The 21,099-nt window shown below is 47.6% G+C and overlaps 1 protein-coding gene and 1 long non-coding RNA gene across 5 annotated transcripts; one reads left to right on the top strand and one right to left on the bottom strand.

The window, feature by feature from the left end:
* Positions 1-2,181: 2,181 nt before the first annotated feature.
* clcn5b (chloride channel, voltage-sensitive 5b) lies at positions 2,182-20,442 on the bottom strand. 4 transcript variants are annotated; one of them, XM_076162496.1, is made up of 17 exons: positions 20,075-20,442; positions 19,461-19,610; positions 12,309-12,502; positions 11,928-12,027; positions 11,169-11,356; positions 10,194-10,316; positions 9,684-9,890; positions 9,474-9,554; positions 8,507-8,741; positions 8,210-8,385; positions 7,890-8,024; positions 7,336-7,522; positions 7,052-7,194; positions 6,805-6,954; positions 6,614-6,719; positions 6,273-6,489; positions 2,182-3,459 (listed from the first exon to the last, which is right to left on the bottom strand). In XM_076162496.1, the coding sequence occupies exons 2-17, from the start codon at positions 19,597-19,599 to the stop codon at positions 3,369-3,371; spliced, it is 2,472 nt and encodes an 823-aa protein (XP_076018611.1). In that variant the 5' UTR covers positions 19,600-19,610; positions 20,075-20,442; the 3' UTR covers positions 2,182-3,368. The 4 variants fall into 4 exon arrangements, with proteins under 4 accessions (XP_076018611.1, XP_076018610.1, XP_076018613.1 ...); XM_076162495.1 differs by lacking the exon at positions 20,075-20,442 and adding an exon at positions 19,707-20,054; XM_076162498.1 differs by lacking the exons at positions 19,461-19,610; positions 20,075-20,442 and adding an exon at positions 16,441-16,563.
* Positions 16,659-19,223, top strand: LOC143010258 (uncharacterized). Its single transcript, XR_012964784.1, has 2 exons — positions 16,659-17,454; positions 18,872-19,223. It is a non-coding gene; the product is annotated as an uncharacterized LOC143010258 (long non-coding RNA).
* Positions 20,443-21,099: the final 657 nt, after the last annotated feature.

Raw genomic sequence — 21,099 nt, 5'->3', positions numbered from 1 at the left:
TGATGTTCCAAAATGACCTCTGACCCCCAGAACGTAGAGCCAGAGCGACGCCACATGGCTTTGAAACGCCTCGGCAGTCGATCCAAAACACTCAAACCTCATCAAGCAGTGTCAGTCTGATTCAACTTGTTTGGAGTGTCAGAGGGCAAAGGTCAATGTATAGGTGAATACTTAAAGAGATGGTTGTCTAAGCAATGCTAACTATAGAGTGGGATTCTGATCGTTGGTAAACAAACACGGGTGAACAACACCCAAGGAGTTAGCTTACATCCGTCGCAACTGTCTTTTGCTGCAGGTGATGTGTGGACACAGTGGACCGGGTTTTCGGCCTCTCTGTGTCGTCTCCGTGTGTTGGGCGACGTCAGCGCCATGTCACACGAGGAGCTGTGGGAACCTCCACCTCCTAACCTCAGGTGAGGCCATCAGGGTGCAGACGCAATATTTGGATGGATCAGGTTACATTCCTTGAAACAGTCTCTCTCTCTTTTTCTCTCTCTCTCACACACACACACACACACACACACACACACACACGCCATGTGAAGAGACTTGACACTCTGGGTGTAGGGTGACACCTTGAATTGGCCGATTACCACACAGAAATGTTTTCGCCGCTGTGTAATGCGCAGAGAGACAATGAAGGGCCTGGGAAACACATGACTGATATGAGAGAGAGAGGGAGAGGGCGAGAGAGAGAGAGGGCGAGAGAGAGATCCACCTGTGTCCTTCATTCCTTGTTTCCTTCCTTCCCTTCTTCATCAACACATAAAATTCCCCCAAAAAACATGGAGGCTTAAGTGACGCTGCTGCTTTCACTTTAGTCAAGCAATTTGTACTTGAAACAGGTTAAAGTACAGAAAGATGGGGATGACATAAGACGGATATTTGGTACAATGACAATGGCCGTGTGTGTGTGCGCGCGTGTGCGGTGTGTGCGCATGCGGGTGTGTGTGTGTGTGTGAGGTGTGAGAATGCAGGAGCCACGAGCAGGTAGGTAACTTGAGCCCCATGTGAAGCCTCAGCCACAGGAACTGAGCCGCAGAATACACCGAGTCATTACTCGCTGGTTACAATGCACTCACATTCCCAACACACACACACACACACTTTTTCTCTCACACACACACACACGTCACCCCCTCGCATACCAGGTTGATCCACAGAGCAGTGACTTCAATGACACACACACACACACATGTCAACCACCCACATATAAAAACTGAATCCATGTGTACAGCCCACACACTCGCACGCCAACACACACACTTGTTAGTATTTGCTCCAAATTCCTTCTCACAGAGATTATGTGGCCAACAAACAACGCGTCCAGAATGACTGCTGGGGGTATTTGATAGCGACACACGCACACACACACACATCTGGGATACTTTTGCTGGGAAGAGGATGTGGACTCGACTTTGTCACTTGGGGGAAGAGAAAGACTCTTCCTTGACAGGAAGGAGGCAAAGAACGCCAGAATCTCACAGATGATTCCATATTGTGTCCAAATTTAAAGTTAACGGCGGTCCGTGTGGAAGTCTCATCGATCCCTGTGGAAACGGGGCAGCGGACCAGCACTGGAATATTTTCCTTCGGTGGTGTTACTGTGTGTCCCAACTGGATCAGAAGTTAGACAAGCCAAGATAAAAGCTCAACAGACGTTCTGGATTCTGAAACATACTCAATATTCCCAAAGTAGTGAATATTCAGGGTCAAAGGTCAGAGGCAGGCACTTTCTGAGGGACCAGGCAGGGAGCTTTTGGAGGCTCCAGCTTAGGAAAAATCACTCTTGGAGAGCAGGTTGGGAATGGAAATTTCCACTTAAAAACGCTTGAATCAGTGAATAAAATAAATAATTGAAACAGAATAACGTGACTCCGCCTATGACTCAGGCTCAGCTGGGTGATAACACCATATGGAATGTTTATGGAAGGCTGCCTAAGTGCCCATGAGCACAGAATCCCTACCCCTCATTGCCGTCATTACTTCTCTCTCTCCCTGATCTTAGATTAATCACACACACACACACACACACACACACACACACACACACACACACACACACACACACACACACACACACACACACACACACACACACACACACACACACACACACACACACACACACACACACACACACACACACACCAAAAAAAACACAGACATCTTTACTCAGTGAATAATTTAGTGGGACAGACAATTATTTTACATTTACATAATTTAGTTTAGCGTGCTTTGATTCTGGGTTGTTTTCATTGTAGCCCTTGTAGAGCGGCCCGGGCATGCATACAGCCCCTCTGTAAGGCCTGACACGGTTTGCGGTGTGTGTGTGTGTGTGTGTGTGTGTGTGTGTGTGTGTGTGTGTGTGTGTGTGTGTGTGTGTGTGTGTGTGTGTGTGTGTGTGTGTGTGTGTGCGCGAGGGAAACCGATCGCCATGGTTATCTGAGAGTCTGCATAGTGAGACAAGGCTGCATCGTTCCCAGAGTCGTTATGATATGTGTGAGGGTGAACCGCGGTCCTCCATGACAAAGACGCTTCTGGAAACTTCCCAGGCTGTCATGGAGTCTTTGTGGAGTGTGTAAGTGTGTGTGTGTGTGTGTGTGTGTGTGTGTGTGTGTGTGTGTGTGTGTGTGTGTGTGTGTGTGTGTGTGTGTGTGTGTGTGTGTGTGTGTGTGTGTGCAGATCCCCTTCTCACACTCCTATATCCTTCGCCCCCGGGGGCCACAGGAAATCTCAGAGAGGTGGAGCCGGCATGGACGGGTGGGCGGGGGTGGGGAGGCAAAGGAGCATCCATCAGCCCGGCCCCGAGCGCTCTGCCCGGGCTTGTCCTGCCCGGAGCTTCCAGAGCCTCTCTTTATCCTCCTCCTCCTCCTCCTCCTCCTTGTCTTCGTCTCCTCTTGTACGCATCAATCACGAGGAGTCGACTCACGCGCTCCCCTTCAGCTGCACGTCTCTGACCGGGCTGTCGGGATCGATAACGCTCGACAGCGTTCGGCTCTCGTCTGCCTGTTCCTCCGGACGCCAAAAGGAGCAGATGTTTAATATTCCCTCTGAATTATTTTTGCGTGTGTTTATCTGCCCGACATCCGCTGGAGTTCAACATGAAATCGGCGATGAGTCATTGTTTCTGAGAGCGTGTTTCACTGTTGTCCTGCCAAAGAAATGTCTTCGTTCTTACAAAAGATTTGTTCTCGAGTCAGCAAACGCAGCTCAACTGGGATTTCAGAGGTAAAGGTGCTTTGTTTTTGGGTGAAAGTGTGTTGAGCTGGCGTCGTCTTCCTCCTCCTCCTCCTCCTCCTTCTCCTGATCACCCGCTGGTCTACAGAGGTGAAGATGGCGAGCTGAGGAAGGCGGGACAGAGGAGTTCAGTTGAACAGAATGGAGTCGGGGTCTCTGTTGGAGATCTGGGCCATGTGTTTGAGAATGTCTTTCTTCGTGATGATTCCCAGCAGCCTCCTAAAAGCAGAGAGAGAGAGAGAGAGAGAGAGATAGGCAGAGAGAGGGAGAAGAGAGAAAGAGAGAGAGAGAGAGCAATTATTCCTTCATACTTTGTTTGCTTCGTCACTGGGAAGCCAAAGAAGTGACACAAAGCAGAAATGCGCCAATCCGCCCCGGAGTCGGGCCTCGTATCTCCACGGATGACTTCAGCTCAGCTTTGGTCCCACGGGGGGGAAACTGACTTTACAGAGCAACACGAAACACGCTGAATAAATAAAGCCAGAGTGTGGAGACTCTCGTAATCGTTTTTTATGTTTACGTGCTTAATGTGTGTGTGTGTGTGTGTGTGTGTGTGTGTGTGTGTGTGTCCGTACTGCAACAGAGGTGAAAAACAGGGCTGAGATGAAAACAGAGGAGGAATTGTTGCGATGTTGCGAGTGATGATTTACACGTGGAAGTCATTTACTCACACTAATGTGGAGTAATACTGTAAGCACAAGGCGACTCAGGCCCGAACTCGATCTGAGGCACGTCGGCTCGTTCCCCTGAGCTGCCATCTTTGGTTAACGCTTGCAGACGCTCGGGAGCAATCTGAACCGATTACAGACGGGGGGTTTAAGATGCATAGGATTCTGTTGTTGTGCGCAGGGGAAACAACACAGAAAAAGAGAGAGAGGAGTGTGTTTGAGCTCTCAGTCGGGGTTGCTGCTGTGTCTACAAGATATGATTCCTGCCAATGGGCAACCTTGAACTGGAGAAGCAGGAGGCAGCGTGGACGGGAAAACACACGCGAGTCCATCTGACGAGACGACCGCAGATAGATCAGATCAGACGCTACGCTTCACAACGCCTCAAGGTCTTCTTCTTCTCTCTCTCCACAGTTTGTGTCAATTCAGCTTCATTCCCAGACGGCGAGTGACAGCACGGCTAGAGAAGCAACGGAAACAGATTGTTTTCCTGCTTCTGTTTTGCTTTGTCACCCTCGTAACAACAGTTTCAGACTTCTCATCTTATAAAACTCCATTTTTGTCTAATGTCTTGAATTCCATCTCTTACAATCGGAAATCCGCATCTTCAATCTGTTCAAGTCTCCCGTCCTCTTCATCATTTAATGTGCCGTTTTCCAACTTCTTCAACCTTTCCACTAAGACAGACAAACACAAGCTGAATACGAGTGTTTCTATACAACAAAAAGGGTTGCGGAAAGGTTGCAGGTTCCAATCCCCCACCCACGGTTACAACTCAGTAGATATCAGAAGCCAGTTTCCCTCTCAGGCGACTTTCACTCCCACGTTGAACACACAGGGACAAACAAACCAGAGAGAGCCAGAAAGCAAAGTGGGAGAAGATGGTATCTCTCTGGTGCTGCTGTTTAACTCCTGATTGATCACTTCCTGCGTGAGAGACGGATTTTAATCAAATGATTCAAAATTATGGATGAATAAGTGATTGTATGAAGTCGACTGTGCTGCGTTGTTGCTTTGTAAATTCCATTTGCTTTAAAGCCCGACATCCATGGGGTCTGCGCCCATCTTCCGTCTTCTTCTTCTCTTTTCTCTCTGCGGTTGTACTTTTGCCTCAATATTTCCTTCCCCTCTTAGATCCGTTTCTCTCCGCCGCGAGCCCCGAAGCATCGAGCGCCGCTTAGCTCGAGGCCTGACAGCTCGGAGCGATGCCTGAAAATCCACGCTGTGTGTGTGCGTGTGTGTGTGTGAGAGAGAGAGAGAGAGAGGGGGAAAGTGAGGAGAAAGTTCCAGTTGCGTGGTTTGGTTTGGTGTGTTTGTAAGCTACAAGCCTGGTGTTTGACAGCGCTGGTAACGGATTCCGTGCGCCGACGCTACATTATACACAACTCCACGTCTAAATCCCCCAAAGCTGTGTGTGTTTGAAAATGTCAGAGCTTCATCCAAACAAAACTGTGCAAGTGTGTGTGTGTGTGTGTGTGTGGGGGGGGGGGGGAGAGAGTTGGGAACAAAGGTTTGGTAAATGTCGTGTTCCATCGTCTCAAACCGCTGACTAAACACTGCGGCCTGAGTTTGGTTTCCATTTACCAGCCCTGTCTCCATTGTTATCCGACTCCATTCCCCCGTGCCTGTTTTTAAAACGCTTCACGCCGCCAAAAACGGACTTTCTTCTCCTTCCGTCCGTCTGTGTGTGGCGCCGACCCGTCCCGTTCCCTGTAGCTGCTTCATTTTGTGTCGAGTGGAGTCGTTTTGCGTCAGGATCAGGTGGGAATCTATCAACACGGCGACTATTGACGAACGAGGCCCGATGACATCCTGATGGGGAATCGCTTTCACAAGATCGATTTGTTCCTAAATCACGAATCAGACGTAAACAACGGGCCGTTCCCTAACACCTCTAATTGCTCTCGTACCTGATTCATCATTTTAATAACGGCGTGAACCCGGGAAAGTTCATGGGAATGAGGTCGCCGTCTGCCAAGAGACTCCAGCCGACAGATGACGAGGATCCGCCATCTCTCCCCCCCTCCCTAGCCTCCTTTCCTCTCCTCTAATGTATGACCCGACACCGGCGTGACCCCGGGGAATCTCCCACACGTCCATCCATCACTGCTTCCATCCCCTCGGCAGGACCAATTTCCTCACTTTGAGCGTGCGCAGGAGTGAGAGTGCGCTCGCTTTACGCCCCCCCCGCCCCCGCCGCCCGTCCTCCCATCAATCAATCTTTTCTTCTTTTGTCTCCTTCTGCTTACTTTAATGTTGCGCTCATGGCTCCGGCTACATGATTTATTACTCGCCGCCCAATTAGCACTAGAATCAAAGGCTCAACCACACTGATAAGCCTCCACACACACTCCACACACTCACCCGTTATGTGTGACCAGACACTGCCGCAGCCCCAGCTTCCGGAAAATATCCACCGTGATGTCCATGGGTGTGTGGTCGGTGACTGTAAAGGGACTCAGGTCCATGATGCCTCGGAGGCGGAGGAGAGGAGGGGCGTCGTCGGCCTGAGGCGGCGTGTGCTCGGTGAAGACCACCAGGGAGGAGCTGACCACGCCCTCCTGACGCTTACGGGCGGTGTCTGGAAAGCAAATGCAGATTATGCCATCGTCCGTACGTCATCTCGTTGCCATTTTGGGCCTTAATGTTATGTTCTATTAAGCGACACACACACACACACACCGTCACACACACACACTCCTGACCTATTGATAGGAGCAGGTCTCGCCGGAGTATGAATCCCACGAGCCTCTGGGACTCCTGAGAGACGACCACGGGGAATCCGCTGTAGAGAGTGTTCTCCACCAGAGACTGAGGGACGGACAAACGTGTTACAAAGGGACACGGACCCACACGCACACGCACGAGTATGTTCTGCCCGTGCCTGCGTCCTCACCTCCACCTCTCCGACGGTCATGCCCTCCTGCGTGAGGACGGCCAACGCCGGGTCGGCCCTCCGCGGCCTCATCACGTCCGCCGCCAGGCTGCTGTGGTCGAACTCCTCTTTGGCCTCCAGGAAGGGGTAGCCGTTGAGGCGGATGTGAGCCTGCGGGGGGGACGGCGAGGTGCCACACTAAATATCACTCATGTACGGTAAAGATGATAGATATGTCGATGAATTTAGAAAGAGTGTGTGCCCTCACCTCGTAGATTCCTTCTCTTCCGAATGCGTCCGCCACCCATTTGCTGGTCATGGTCGCCGCCATGAGGGGGACGATGTACTCCAGACCGCCGGTTAACTCGAACATGATGACGACCAGCGACACCGTCATACGAGTCACCCCACCTAGAGGAGAGACGGGAAGGAGGTGCGCAGTCAGAATACCCTGGAGCAAGGCAGCTGCAGGTGACTCAGCCGTGACTCAGGACACAAGCCGAGTTCCAGAAGACAGATCAGACGAGTGTTTTTTTCTGGCAGCTGTCTGACCTAAACACGCAGCTGCGCCCACCATGGCGTAGAGCCCCGGGGTGATGCAGTCGGCCCCCGGTGAGCACCACCCTTTAAAGATGAACCAGTCGTGGTTGTAGTAGGCCAGCTGCTCCATGCCCACGCCCAGCAGCCTGCCCGCGATGGCACCGACCGCCATACTGGGGATGAAGAGACCGGACGGGACCTGGAGGGGACGGAGGGAGAGAGAGAGAGAGAGGACAACATGTCTTCACCGACCGCCGTTTTATTGGGCTCAACAAGCGGCTCCTGCAGAGAGTCGCATGACAGTGAGTCACATAACTATGACTCAGCACACAAAACATGATGGACTCCAGGGGTCCAATACTGAAGGCTTAAATTGGAAACATGGGGACACTAAATCCAAAAACTGGTTGCACTCATAACAGAAACATCCGCACTGATGACATTTATACAAGCGTGTTGAGTTCCAGTGAGAAACTGTTTAAAAGAACACAAAACAGCTTGCACAACATGAGGATTGTGCAAGTGTGCGTGTCTGTGTGTGTGTGTGTGTGTGTGTCTTTACCAACCTTCATGCCAAAGGTAACCACGGTGATCAGCATCTTGAAGATCAAGGCCAGAGAGAGCTGCCACAGAGCGGTGTAAAGGCCCGGACCCGCCGGCCGGTCCGCTAAGCTGTTGCCGATGCTGGATGTGTTGCTTAGCTGGAGAGTGAGTGTGTGGGTGTGTGGGTGTGGGTGTGTACGTTTGGAGAAAGATAAAAAAGAGAAAGGAAAAACTAATTAAATACTTGCCATTACTTTAAACATTTTGAAGTGTTTGCTTGAACTCCACCTCAAATCCTGCAATGCCCACACACACACACACAGACAGACACACACACACTGACCTGTTGGTAGCCACACAGCTGCGAGGAGTCGAGAGGGGAGCAGTCGTTGAACAGCTCGGAGATGAGCTCGGCGCCGCTCATCCGGGTGTAGCTGTTGGGGAAGGCGACCACGGCGGTCACCGCAGCGACCACCAAGACCTCCAAGACCGGGTAGCGACCCAGACGGGTGGTCTTACCTGCCAGAGAGAGAGAGAGAGAGAGAGAGAGGGAGAGGGAGAGAGACACAGAGCAAGACTAGTGATGAATAGAAAGACCTAACATATACATTCCAGACTATACTTCCTCCTCAGCACATACGTAGCTTGCACCAGGTGATGTTGGCCCTGATGAACAGCGCCCCCCAGAGGCCCCCGAAGATCCCCAGCAGGATGAATGGCGCCAGCTCGATCAGGTGCCACGGGGCGTGAAACTCCACGTAGAACAGCACCAGGCGGCTGTTCCCAAAGGGGTTGATGGAGCGCAGCGTGAAGGCCGCGACCAGGGCGGCGAAGAACGAGCGCCACAGGGTTTTCAGGGGGAAGTAGTAGCTCACCTGAGGGAGGGAGAGAGGGAGAGAGAGGGGGGGAGAGGGAGTTCAGAGTCTTTGCTATTTGAATTTGAAGCTTTAACACAGGAGACGACGCAGAAGCTCAAACTTCCATGTATGGTAAAGAGTTTAGTCAAACATCATTGGCTCTCATTATTAAATAGTTACCTGGCACACACAAACACACACACTTAGGTCATAATTCTGATTATTTTCTCGGAGCGCTTTGCGTTTATTGACCATGGAGAGAATCAGTGCCAAGATACACAGATATTGTATTTCAGGTCTGTTCTGCTCCACTGTGATGCCAAAACAAAGCATTTTAGGCCAAAATCTGCTGTTTGCTCTAAAGCTTATAAGCCCACAGGTCTCATCCGCTCCTATCTATCTGAATGATAGAGGCTTAGATGCAAATGATCTCTTTGAGCCTGTTTCCACGTCTTCTTTTGACAGTGTTCATCGTGTAAAACATTCCCTTTTAAGCTCCAGTCTAGTAAGGGTAAAGTTTCCACTGTGTTCTACTCTCTGCTGAGGTGAAATCGTCTATTCTTCAGTGCGTTCAGGTGATCAAACACATTACACGGCATAACCAATGCACTGCTCTGCGTTATGCTGCCATCTACTGGAGAGTCTGATGAACTCCCATTTCCATTAGCAAAACATTTCCTGCATCTGAGCAAAGACGTCAAACATCAATTGGTGGCGAGTCGATGGATTTGGATTGGATTCTGCACTCACCTCCTCCAGACTGAACAGAACTCCTCCGATGGGAGCGCCAAAAGCCACGGACACGCCCACCGCCGCTGCCGCCGATAACACCTGCACGCAAAACAAACCAGGACTCTTTTTATTACGGTGCATCAAAACCCTCATTTAAAAAAAGGACAAGACAGTCACAGACAGACAGTCATCCATTTTGAATCAGCATCATTCGCCGTCACAGCCCACCTCTCGCCGCTTGGCCTCGTTCTTGCGGTACTTGGTGAACAGGTGGCACAGGATGTTGGCACAGCAGCAGGCCACGTGCACCAGGGGGCCCTCTTTTCCCAAGCTCAGCCCGGAGGACACGGCCAGCACCAAGGTGATCGTCTTGATGATGAGGGTCCATTTGCCCAGGTAGCCGCGGATGATGAAACCGCTGAGGATGGTTTTGATCTGAGAGAGGCACAAGAGGGAGAGAGAGAGGCAGAGAGAGAGAGAGAGAGAGAGAGGCAGAGAGAGAGAGAGAGAGAGACAGAGGCAGAGAGAGAGAGAGGGAGAAAGAGTGTGTGTAAGTGACATAGATTTTTGTGTGTGTGTTAGGGAAGGACCGGGTCAGATGTGTGTGTTACACATCTGTTTGAAATTCTAGTGAAAGCAAATATTCAGTTCCTCAAATCCACAGAAATAAGGAGTGAAAGAAAAAGAGGAAGAAAAAGTGAACATCGGGCGGAATCTCGACTCCTCGGCGTTCCTCACCTCTGGTATTCCTGAGCCGCAGGCGTACGGAGCGAACGCCCTGACCAGCGTGACGGCCAGGAGGGCGAAGAGCAGAGCCCAGAAGATGTACATCATATAGTTCACTATGTACGCAAACGCACCCTGTGAACCACACACACACACACACACACACACACACACACACACACACACACACACACACACACACACACACACACACAGATACACAAAGAGTAGAGTTATTAATGTGCATAAAGTTGTAAATCATGTTTCAAAGTAGTTGTGTTCCATTTATTAAGCAGGATGTGCTGGTTAACTGCTGGTTAGAGTTTGTGTCCTGACATACTCCAGCCTCTAGATGGAGCTGTAGCACCATACCATATTAATGACATGTGGCTCTGTAGTGAAGAAATATAAAGAATACAAATACATACATACAAATAAAGAATGATAAAGGAATAAATAGGCATAACCACCATGGCGATCACTGGGAACAACACATGCTGAGGTAAAAGAGATAAAATAAACAGGAAATTTAAAAAGAAGTAAAGAATAAGAAGAGAAGAGAGACTTTAGCGATACATTCTAAAAATAATAAAATATATTTAAACCACAACAGTGCGTAAGTATATAAGGTATATATACACACTTTGTTATGTGCATAGACCTATGTAACTTGAGATAAGTAGTTCAAAATATACTCATAAACAATAAAAACACATTACACATTTCTGTTTAAAGAGTTTCAACAAGCTTCCATTAAGTTCCAGCTTATTGCATTGACAGTGGAGCAGAGTTCTGTTGCTGCTGACAGACTGGTGAGAGTAAACTGAAGAGGAGAAAGACCATTTGTGTTTACAGAAGTTTCATCCAGAACTTCTCAGCAGTAAACAGGATACACTTGACTTAAATGTCCACACATTCCAGGATGGTGGATTGACATAAAGCAGAAAAACTGGAGTGTGTGAGTTTTGGACTGAGCTGTCCTCCCACCTCTGAGGTCCCTGTTATGAGCTCGGCCCAGGTTTTCCACTGCGGGCAGCGGTCCCTCTCCTGGAAAGTGGTCTTGTCTGACTTCCAGCAGCAGTGCTCGTGGTTGAACCAGAAGCCGATGAGGCACACGCCGCCCTTCATGTCTGTCAGCCAGTGCGCCGCGATGTCTATACCCCCGGCAAGAGCACCTGGAGGACAGAAGGGACAGTCACTCCACGTACCAAACCTTAACTAACCGATTTCTGTGGGTGAAGGTGAGTTCATTAGAAACAAGTACACGTCTGTTGTGTTGTCTTGATTTCTGTGTGAAATTGATGAACACGCCCAGTGATTATGGTGTCAGTGGACAAACACACACCATTTATTCTCCTTCTTTTTGTGTCCCTGCACCTGCTATCCTTCACCACAGGGGAGTTCACTTTCCAGCTGATGCAGCACAACCAAATAGGCGTTACACTTTCCAGTAGAGGGAGATAACTAAACTACTTCTCTGTTATCTCTAACTAAAACCCCTTACACACACACCACACGCACAACAGAACAACGCTGCCATACAGGTTATGTGTGAGTTGAGTAACAGAAAGTAGTGTATGTATGTGAGATTGTGTGTGTGTGTGTGTGTGTGTGTGTGTGTGTGTGTGTGTGTGTGTGTGTGTGTGTGTGTGTGTGTGTGTGTGTGTGTGTGTGTGTGTGTGTGTGTGTGTGTGTGTGTGTGTGTGTGTGTGTGTGTGTGTGTGTGTGTGTGTGTGTGAGCACTACCTGACATAAGTCCCACGAGCAGCATGAGCAGCCATCCAGAGAAAGCATCGCTGACGCTGTGCAGCAGAGCCACAGTCGACTGTTTGCTCTTATTGGTGATCTGGACGGACGCAGAGACAGAAGGACAGATGTTCGATAGAGACCAGACGACCAGAAAGTCACCGGTTCAAATCCCTGGACCATATAGGACATGGAGTTGTCGGGCATATACAGTTAAAGCTCAACTTGTTATTTTTGTAACCAAATTTCTTAAGCCTCGCTGTGCTGATTACAGCTTTGACTCGTTACTTTAATTACAGGTGTGACAGAAAAGTAAATGGTGTTTTAGCGCCGAGTAATGATCACTTTGCCACACACACACAGACACGCACACACACTCACCTCTCTGTGTCGGTCGCGGTCCTTGCTCTTCTCTCTGACCCAGTCGATGGTGTTGAAGTCTTCGTACGTCCCCACGCCGGGAACCAGGTCCTCCAGCGGGTCCACCAGCCTGCTGGGCCCGCCTCCGTTCATCCTGCCAGCTGCACCGCCACTGCCGCCGCCGCTGCTGCTGCTGCTGTACTCCTCGTAACCTCCTTTAGGGGAGAGAGAGAGAAAGAGAGAGGAATAGATGTAAGAAAGGGGCAAGAAGTATTTGGGGAGGAGGAAGTATTTCGTAAGGTTTGTCCTGAGGGAGGAGCTGGAGGAAAGGTCGTCAAATTACTTTATCCTCTGAGGAGCAAGAACAACAAATTCCACAGAGACAATCACAAGATTTCAATAGTGATTAATAAGTGCAAACTCCAGCCTGACGGTTGCACTATTTCAACCATTTTAAAGACGAACTGGCTGAAGTGTCACACTGGACCAACATTCTGGTCCTCAGGCTGCCGGGGTCAAAAACACAGGTCACCTGGAATATCTCCCAAATTCAAGTGAAAACAGCATCCACTTCCTGGAAAGTTCACATCAAACCATTATCTAACCATTATCTAGTGATAATTATGATCACAGCCTATTGATGATAGTGATAAATCAATGTCAACTAAAAGAGAGACAGGAAATGGCACAAAAAGAAATTAAGTCATTTCTGATTTAAGGCTTTGAGTCAAAGAAGCAAACAATAAGAGTCCCAGGAGAAAAGAGCCCAGTCATGCCTGCAACACAATTTATGCCCTGAAAATAACAATGTGCACTTCCATATTCCTAACTTCCATACTCATATGCTGCAGAGCCGGAAGGGAATGTGTTTGGGCAGCAGAAGTGTGTCGGCCATGTTTGGTTGCAGGAGACTAAACTGTGTTTCCTTCACCCAGGAAGCAAACACAGAAAAGGTTTAGAAATAAAGACTTTTGATCTTGACTTATGGTTCAGAACTTTATATCCTGCTAACAGACAGATGAGCATGAACTCGGAGTTAACCATGACGACACTGCAGATGGATAATTGCTGACAGGTCCATCAGAGGAGGCCTTGAATACCTGAGGAAGACTCGCTAGACTGGTTTCAAACAGAAGGAAGCCAACAAAGGTCACATGACAGACACAGACACACACACACTGTTTACAAACGGTACACACATTCTGACTGAACAAATAACTAATAACAAATTCCAAAACGACTCCTCCAACTGCTGCGGACCAGAACACAGTGTGGAGTTCGTCTGAGATCACAGACGAACTCGACCCGTTGCAGTTCATTGTGCTTTGTTGGCGAGGGATTGCAGGAAGTTGGCACGGCGTCAGTCACCTCTCATATGCTTCCTGCAGAGACGGCTCGAAATTTGGCACCATTGGAAGATGAGGGATTGAGTTTCACGGTTTACTTGCCTCATCTACAAAAAAGTAATTTCCGTGTAGTTTTCATTCTATAAGGAGGACTTTGTTATGTTACTTTCACAAATCCTAAACAATGACATCATTTTTAGGGTCAGTTTGTTTAAACGTACACAAACTGACGGTAAATCTCACAGCCTCAGTTCGTGGTTAGAAAGGGAAGTGCCTTGCTCACGGGCACGCCGGGTTGAGATGATAAAGTGCAATTATTTCCTCTGCCGCTGATTTCTTCTTCCATCTGGGCTTCATGTTACTAAACAAGCAACATCGTTCATCCTCGTTGAAATGGCTTCCAAGGCTGAAATCTTGCCGAGTTTAAACGCGAATACAGAGCAGAGGGACCGATCATCACTTCACTCTTCAGCACAAAGAGATATAAAACGGCTTAAAATACACAAGCCGGGGTTTAATGTTGCACTCCTGGCGCCATTAAAGCCGTTTATTACACAAAGGAAGCCAGATTAGAGCCATAATTCAGCCCAACACAAGCGGGCCCTGCCACCACTGTTATGCTTATTATTCATAATAACAGTTTGGTTAATCAATATCTTTCAGAGATGCATCATCAGCTACTTTACAAGGGAACGTTTGACTTTTACAGCCCGGGATGAACTCAAAGTGATGGAGTTAGAGAGCAGAGTGCAGAAATATATGAGCTTTCAATGTTATTTTCATTAAGGGGTCCATTCTGAAACCTTTGAAATGCTTTAATGTACAAAACAACAACATAGTCTGCTTCTCTGATCCCTCCCTCCAAACTTCTGACTCAGTTTTGACCAAAAGTCATTCGTAGTATCGTTGTAGGTTCCTTCTATAGGTGCCAGCGTCAGGTTGTCACGCTGTGTTCTATACCAACGTTATCTTTCCGTCTGTGCATTTTATTGCCCGAGGAACAGGTAGGAAACACACTGTTGCTCGTACAGATGGGAGCTAGTTTGGATTGTGTTGCGTGGACTCGGTGTCAAATCCGCTCACACAATAACACGCAAGTAAGGGGACCGCATGACTCGGTTTGCGATGGGTCGTAAAGGGTCTTAATGATTAATATGCCAGGTCGTAAAGGGTCTTAATGATTAATATGCCAGGGCTAAAGTTAAAGGCGTCGAAAAAAACACAACCTGACGGAACTCGGATGGAATGAAAACACACACACGTACACAGACACGAGGCAGCCTCTGTGATACACCAAACTGGTTTCTCAAACGCTGGCCTGTTTGGGCGGCCCGGCTACATCTTTGAAACCTGACTTTCACTCATTCATGACAGTGGCGAGCTAAAAGAACAAACCCCAGCGTCTTCACCTTTGGCCACAAACTCACCATCCTCAACGATCCCCTCCTCATCCATCTGCTTAGTCCAGAACTCCCAGTGCATCTGTCATTCCCGGCCTCAGAAAAAACACTCGACCTGGCATTAAAAATTCAAAACGAACGGTCCCTTCACTCCTCCGGATTCCTCGAGGAACTGTGTTATAGCTGAGCGCTTCCTCATTGGCCGACGAGCTCCGAGAAATGAGCAATGATTGATCATCTGAGCAGTCTGGGAAGCAGAGGACAACTCAATCTGCTTGTGGGAAGTAAGGCGTGGTAAGCTCTGCCCTGATTGGCGGAGATTAGCTGAGGTGGGTCACTGCGTACACACGAGGTCATGACTGTTTGTTAGGTCTCTGACCCCAAGTTCTAAGGAACTTTGATAGCTATCAGGGAGAGGGTGTGGAAGTAGGGAAGCCGGTGTCTCTCTCTGTCAGTCTCTCTCTGTCTGTCTCCGTCTCTCTGTCTGTCTGTCTGTCTCTGTCAGTCTCTGTCTGTCAGTCTCTGTCTGTATGTCTGCCAGTCTCTGTCTGCCTTTGTCTGTGAGTCAGTCAGTCAGTCTGTCTGTCAGTCTCTCTCTGTCTGTCAGTCAGCCTCTCTGTCTGTCTCCCTCTGTCTCGCTCCCTCTGTCTGTCTCCCTCTGTCTCGCTCACTCTGTCTCGCTCCCTCTGTCTCGCTCCCTCTCTCTCTCTCTCTCTGGGGAGCTGATGTCACAGTTAACCTTACATGCAGGCCTGCCAGTATTGGTAATAATCATATTTGGGGGTTGAACCTGAGTTGAGTGTTTGTGAACATGGATGTGAAACCTGCTTTGACCTCAGGAGACCTTTTACAAATCTACGCTGTGCTGTGTATTTAAGGGAGATACACACAAACCACAATCAAAGTGCACATATTATTTCTGCAAAGGGAGAGTGGAAGGGGGGAGGGGGAGCAAAAAAAGCGAGCAAAGAGCAACCAAGTTCACACCAAGCTTCATTACATCTTCACGGCCAAACCTGAAGCAAAGTCTAACAGATTTCAATATGTGACACATAAAGGGAACGAGGTCAACGAGCACAGGGACAGTGTGTGTGCGATTGCGTGTGCTTACGGAACAGACAACTATCCTTAACGCTTGAATATAAAAGCCTGAAATGCCAACATTACACAGTGTTAGAACCATGACCTGCTCTGGTCTGGTTTCCTTGGGAACAGGCAGCAAATATGAACCTCGTGGTGCTCGGATTCAAAATCATATTGACTGAGTAAAGGGAAACTGAATGAAGACAGAAGGAGATTCCTGCAGCCGAATACATCAACTTTCATGTAAACAGAATGAAACAAACACAAACTTCACTCATCCAAATGTAAACAATAGACTGAAGAGGGTCTCTTCTCGTCTCTTACCGGCTCGACGCGATCACCTCATCAAGTCAACACGGTGGCATAAAACAATCAGTCGCACTCATTCCTGGTCAATCATTAAAGACCCCAACAATCACCAATCCAGGCGTGTGCACCGTCTGCAACTCCATCACCGACAGGATGTAGAGACGATTAAAGTGCCGATAAAAGCAAATCTTGGCAATAACAATGACACGAGTCATAAAGAGGAAGAGATGAAGCTGATTAAAACACGCAGCTTTTTTTTTTTTTTTAAAAAGCAACGCAAGCAATCCTAGAAACATAAAAGCGCCTCATAAAAGCTAAAAGCAATAACATCATCAAAATAGTTACACAAAAAACATCTTTGTCCCTAAATGGATCATTTGGTGACCTTTCTGCTTTGACCTCTATACAGAACTGGAAATTAGGATAGACAAAATAATAGAAACGCATCAAGATAATGCCGTCCAGGATAACAACGCAGTACAACCTTAAACATTCCCAAAGACCTCCAACCCCTTTGTGACTCAGTGGCCCAAATACCCCAAAAACTTTGTGTGTACAAAAAAAGAAGAAGGAAGAAAGAAAGGAAACGAAACAAACAACACTTCCTGTTTTCAGCAGTCTCCTCACCGGTCTGGAGAACATGCGTCAATGAAATTACTCCATATTGCAACAAACTGTGTTGATGGAACGCATAAGGCATCCGGATCCACAGCATTCCCGATCCGAATGCCTTTTGCGTTCAGTCAGAGGAGTACCCAGGTGTAAATACAGCACAAGGCGTGGTCTCAAACATTCACATGCTTGACTGACTGCTCTGCTGAACTCAGGCCTCAACGTTCATTCATCCAGAAATTTATTTGGAATTTATTTGGGATTGTTAGGTCAGGATATTTGTTCCATGCCGGCATCGCACTAGCAACCCTCCAAAGCTCAGAACTCTCTTCTCTGAACCATGAGACACCACCCGGTCCCCGACCAACAGCGAATATGATCGGAAAGGGGTGCGACTGCACTAACGACGACTGCCAGGCAACCTCGCTCGTTGACTAGGTTTGAGTGGTTGCTAAGGAGCAGCTCGAGGACACAACAACACTTTACGTCGCCTCAGTTGTGATATTTCATCCGTACAGCATCAGATATCGACAATTCCATGATTTCTGTCCTCCCTGTCCCCTGCTTGTGAATGCCACTGCAGAAACTGATAGTAGAAGAGGAAGAAATGCTGCAGACCCAATCCCTGGAGGTCTTGAGTCTTCACACACTCTGTGAGCGAAACTAACTCAAGCTTGATGATTTCCCTTGAAAAACCACACCATTTAACAACAAATACACACATTTATCACAGAGGAAATCCTATCTCCAGACGTGCCTTGGCCGAGTCTTATCGCTGTGTTTAGACTGGTGGAGCAGACGAGGCCGGCGGTGACATCACTGTGACATCAGCAGTAACTAGGCAGCTCATTTCTCTGTCTGACCGTATTTCAAGAGAACACTAAATCATTCCTCTGCCGTTAAGCTTTTGGCACAGATCCTTGTTCTCTTCACAGTGAGGTAAAGGCCACAATGACATCAGCTAAGACAGTTGCCAAGACACTGCTGGAAAAAAACGATAACGTCCCGTCAGCTAAAGCTTGGTGCTAAAAAGAGGCCTTGGCGGTATCTGGACAAAGCAGGATGTGGTTTTTGGTTTGTGCTCAGCCTATACCAAACACTTTCTGCTTAAAGTCACTTGGAAGGACTAAGAATAAATACCTTTATTGCCCCCATTGCACAAAAACACAATAAATGATCTGCAGGGTCTGGAATGGGTTGATAATCAATAGCAGTGACTCAGCATATACTTGGCCAGAGGCTAAGGTTCCAGGCTTTTGTAAGAACATTTAAAGAGCCTTATTCTCAAGCCAAAAAATATACATTACAAAACTGCCTTGTTATTGAAGTAGTTTCCTTAACGATGTCTATGTTCCAGAGTGTCCCGGGGGAGCGTAATAGAAGATATGTCTGCTCTCTGAGGACTGCCAGGGACTTTCATCGCTTTTCTTAATGTTTTGTCGTACGAGAACAGCATCACGATGACGTTGGCGCAGGTCGCTGCAGATGTCACAGATGAGAGAAACTAACGTGCTACACAGACAAACACTACTCCCTCATACTATAACTCTCTTTAATAGTTGTTTTAATGTCAAGTTGTGCCAAAATGGGATAAATCGTGTTCTTGAGTGTGTGTGAAAGAGAGTCAGAGAGACTGATGGCTCAGATATGTGGCCATGACAAATTCACTAGAAGCATGTGATCCAAACACACACACACACACTCTCAACATTGAAATTGCAAAGATATACCTTATCACAGTACTAACCAACACCCAATGGACTCTGAAATGTCTCATGGATAAAGAGTTTGCCACCGTATCTCCCAATAAAAACACTCCTTGCTTCCTTCACAGATCCTTACAAACACTCAACAGAACCTTAATGCTCAACAGCTTGGAACCACCATGGAGCTGACGCAGCAACACATGGATGAGCACGTCACATCCTGACTCATGGGTCCAGATCTGGAGCCAGACGACCCAAATACAGGAGTTTTCTCAATGCAAACAACAGACTTAGACCTGCTGAGACTCGCCCAGGTTTTTCTGTTTACTAAGAGCCGTTTTTACAAGACCAGGATTATAAAACAAATCTGTAAAAATCTAGCAAGGTCATAAAAGACGATTGCAGCTTAGACTCTTGAATGAGCCTTGGCCGCAATAACATTCTTGCAGTAGTGATAAAGGCACAGCACTCACATTTGTACATATTTGCATTAAAAAATATATATATAATATTGATTATATGAACTTTGTACAATTAACTCATTCAGTCAACCACAATGTTTGGAGTTTCTGTAGTTTTCCAACATTTGAAAGAATGAAGAGAACTTTCTACACTAATAGTTTCCAAGTTCTTTTCGAACACTTTCAACAAACATGTGGAAAAACGAATAACTGTGAACAAACATTTAACGAATTTAATCAAAAGTATGATTCCAACCTGAGCTGAGAGGAGGAACATCATCCGTGGAGGAGAAGTCCAGCGTGGCTCCTGCGATGTCCACCATCTCATCATCATCGTCGTCGCTGGGGTGATGATGGCCATCAAAGCTCCCTGAGCGGTACCCGGGGTTCTCCATCCCTCCGACACCTTTAAAAGACAGGAAAATACGTGAATGCAGACGTTTGGATGACGGGGCAGTGTGGAGGTGAACAGTCGGAGGGTGAACGTCTGCTTCCTCGTTACCTCCGGACGCGTATTTCCGAAACAAGCGCGTCCAAAATTGAAACATTGTCGACTAAAATACCAAAAAATGCATTCACTTTGACTCAGAAATGTCGATTATTAATTTAACTCTAGCTTTAAGACACGGGCGACACTCTGCAGCTCCATCCTCTCCGGTTACTGGGAAGTTTTGCAGTCATTTCCTCTCGTTTCGTATCCTCACTTCTCCTCACGTAAACTCGTAAACACACCACGGCGGAGATTGTTTAGCAGTAGATCATTAGCCTAGCTTAGAGAGTTAGCAGCGGCTCTTTCGACGACAGCTGTCAACGAAATGCACAAAATAAAAGGGCTGGGCTAAAAGACGGCGGGGTTGGCGCTACACGTACCCGTGTGACACTCAGATAGGAAAGGGAAGTAGCGCCGATCCGGGTCTACCTGCGGAGAAATCTGCCAAGTCCTCCCGGTCTTGTGACTCGGATTTGCCCCTGTAGGCTGCTTATGCCAAACAGTAGCCAATGTAAACTTATCGCTCCGTTGCGACTGCTCCGTGAAAATCCTGCGTCATTCTCCCCAAGTTAAACGTCACTAAAAGCGGATTAAAACATGATAGATCTGATACAGTAATGTTTTTGCGTGAATTAATCTCGTTTTGGAGACATGCAAGAGGGGAATATTGCAGAATCCTCAATTCTGTGCGTTGTTTTTGTACTGGAAAGTTGACGCTCTTGCGGCGGTGGTCAGGCTGGCATTTAGCTAGCAGGATTTAGGTCGGACCTTTCAAAATAAAACGTGTTGACCGCCCTACAATTCGTCTAATTCTTATGAGAGTAGAGAAAGGGGGATGATATAGGGGGGTGATAGACATAAAAATAACAAGTGCTCACATTTTACGAGGAGTTAATCTGCAAATCTTTGGTAAATACTCTTGATAAAACACTGAAACGACCATCAGATTAGTAAACACCACGATATACTTTTAATGTGAAGGCTAATCTGTATAATTCCGGTTAAACCCCATGTAGGTGGGATACTTTACGCAACTGAACGCTCCGTTGCCTTTCCTCAGGAAAACCAATCGAGCGAAGAGCTGCCGCCACTTTTCCAAATAGGTCAGTGGAACAGTTCGAGTTTTCGACTTTCCACTTTTTTAAAGATCGCCTGAATCAACTTCTTTGTCTGTCAGCAATTTAATGTTAAGTAATCTCCCGATATTCTTCAATCTCTTCAATGTTCTTAGCAGTTAAAGGGGTTGTCCAAAAATCTACCTCATCGCGCACATAAAGCATTAACATAATGGTTCATTTAAATCTTAACATGCTACGTCAAGTAGTTTGATATATATAATTTAGTGGAAATTCTACATAAATCACAAGTTTTCTCGATAAATGCTGATTTGCCCAGCTCAGTGGCG

Source organism: Genypterus blacodes, unplaced genomic scaffold (genome assembly GCF_046128005.1).
Source record: "Genypterus blacodes isolate CSIRO-AG114 ecotype Tasmania unplaced genomic scaffold, CSIRO-AGI_Gbla_v1 ptg000122l_1, whole genome shotgun sequence".
Taxonomy (NCBI): Eukaryota; Metazoa; Chordata; class Actinopteri; order Ophidiiformes; family Ophidiidae; genus Genypterus; species Genypterus blacodes.
This window is presented reverse-complemented; position numbering and strand designations above follow the sequence as displayed.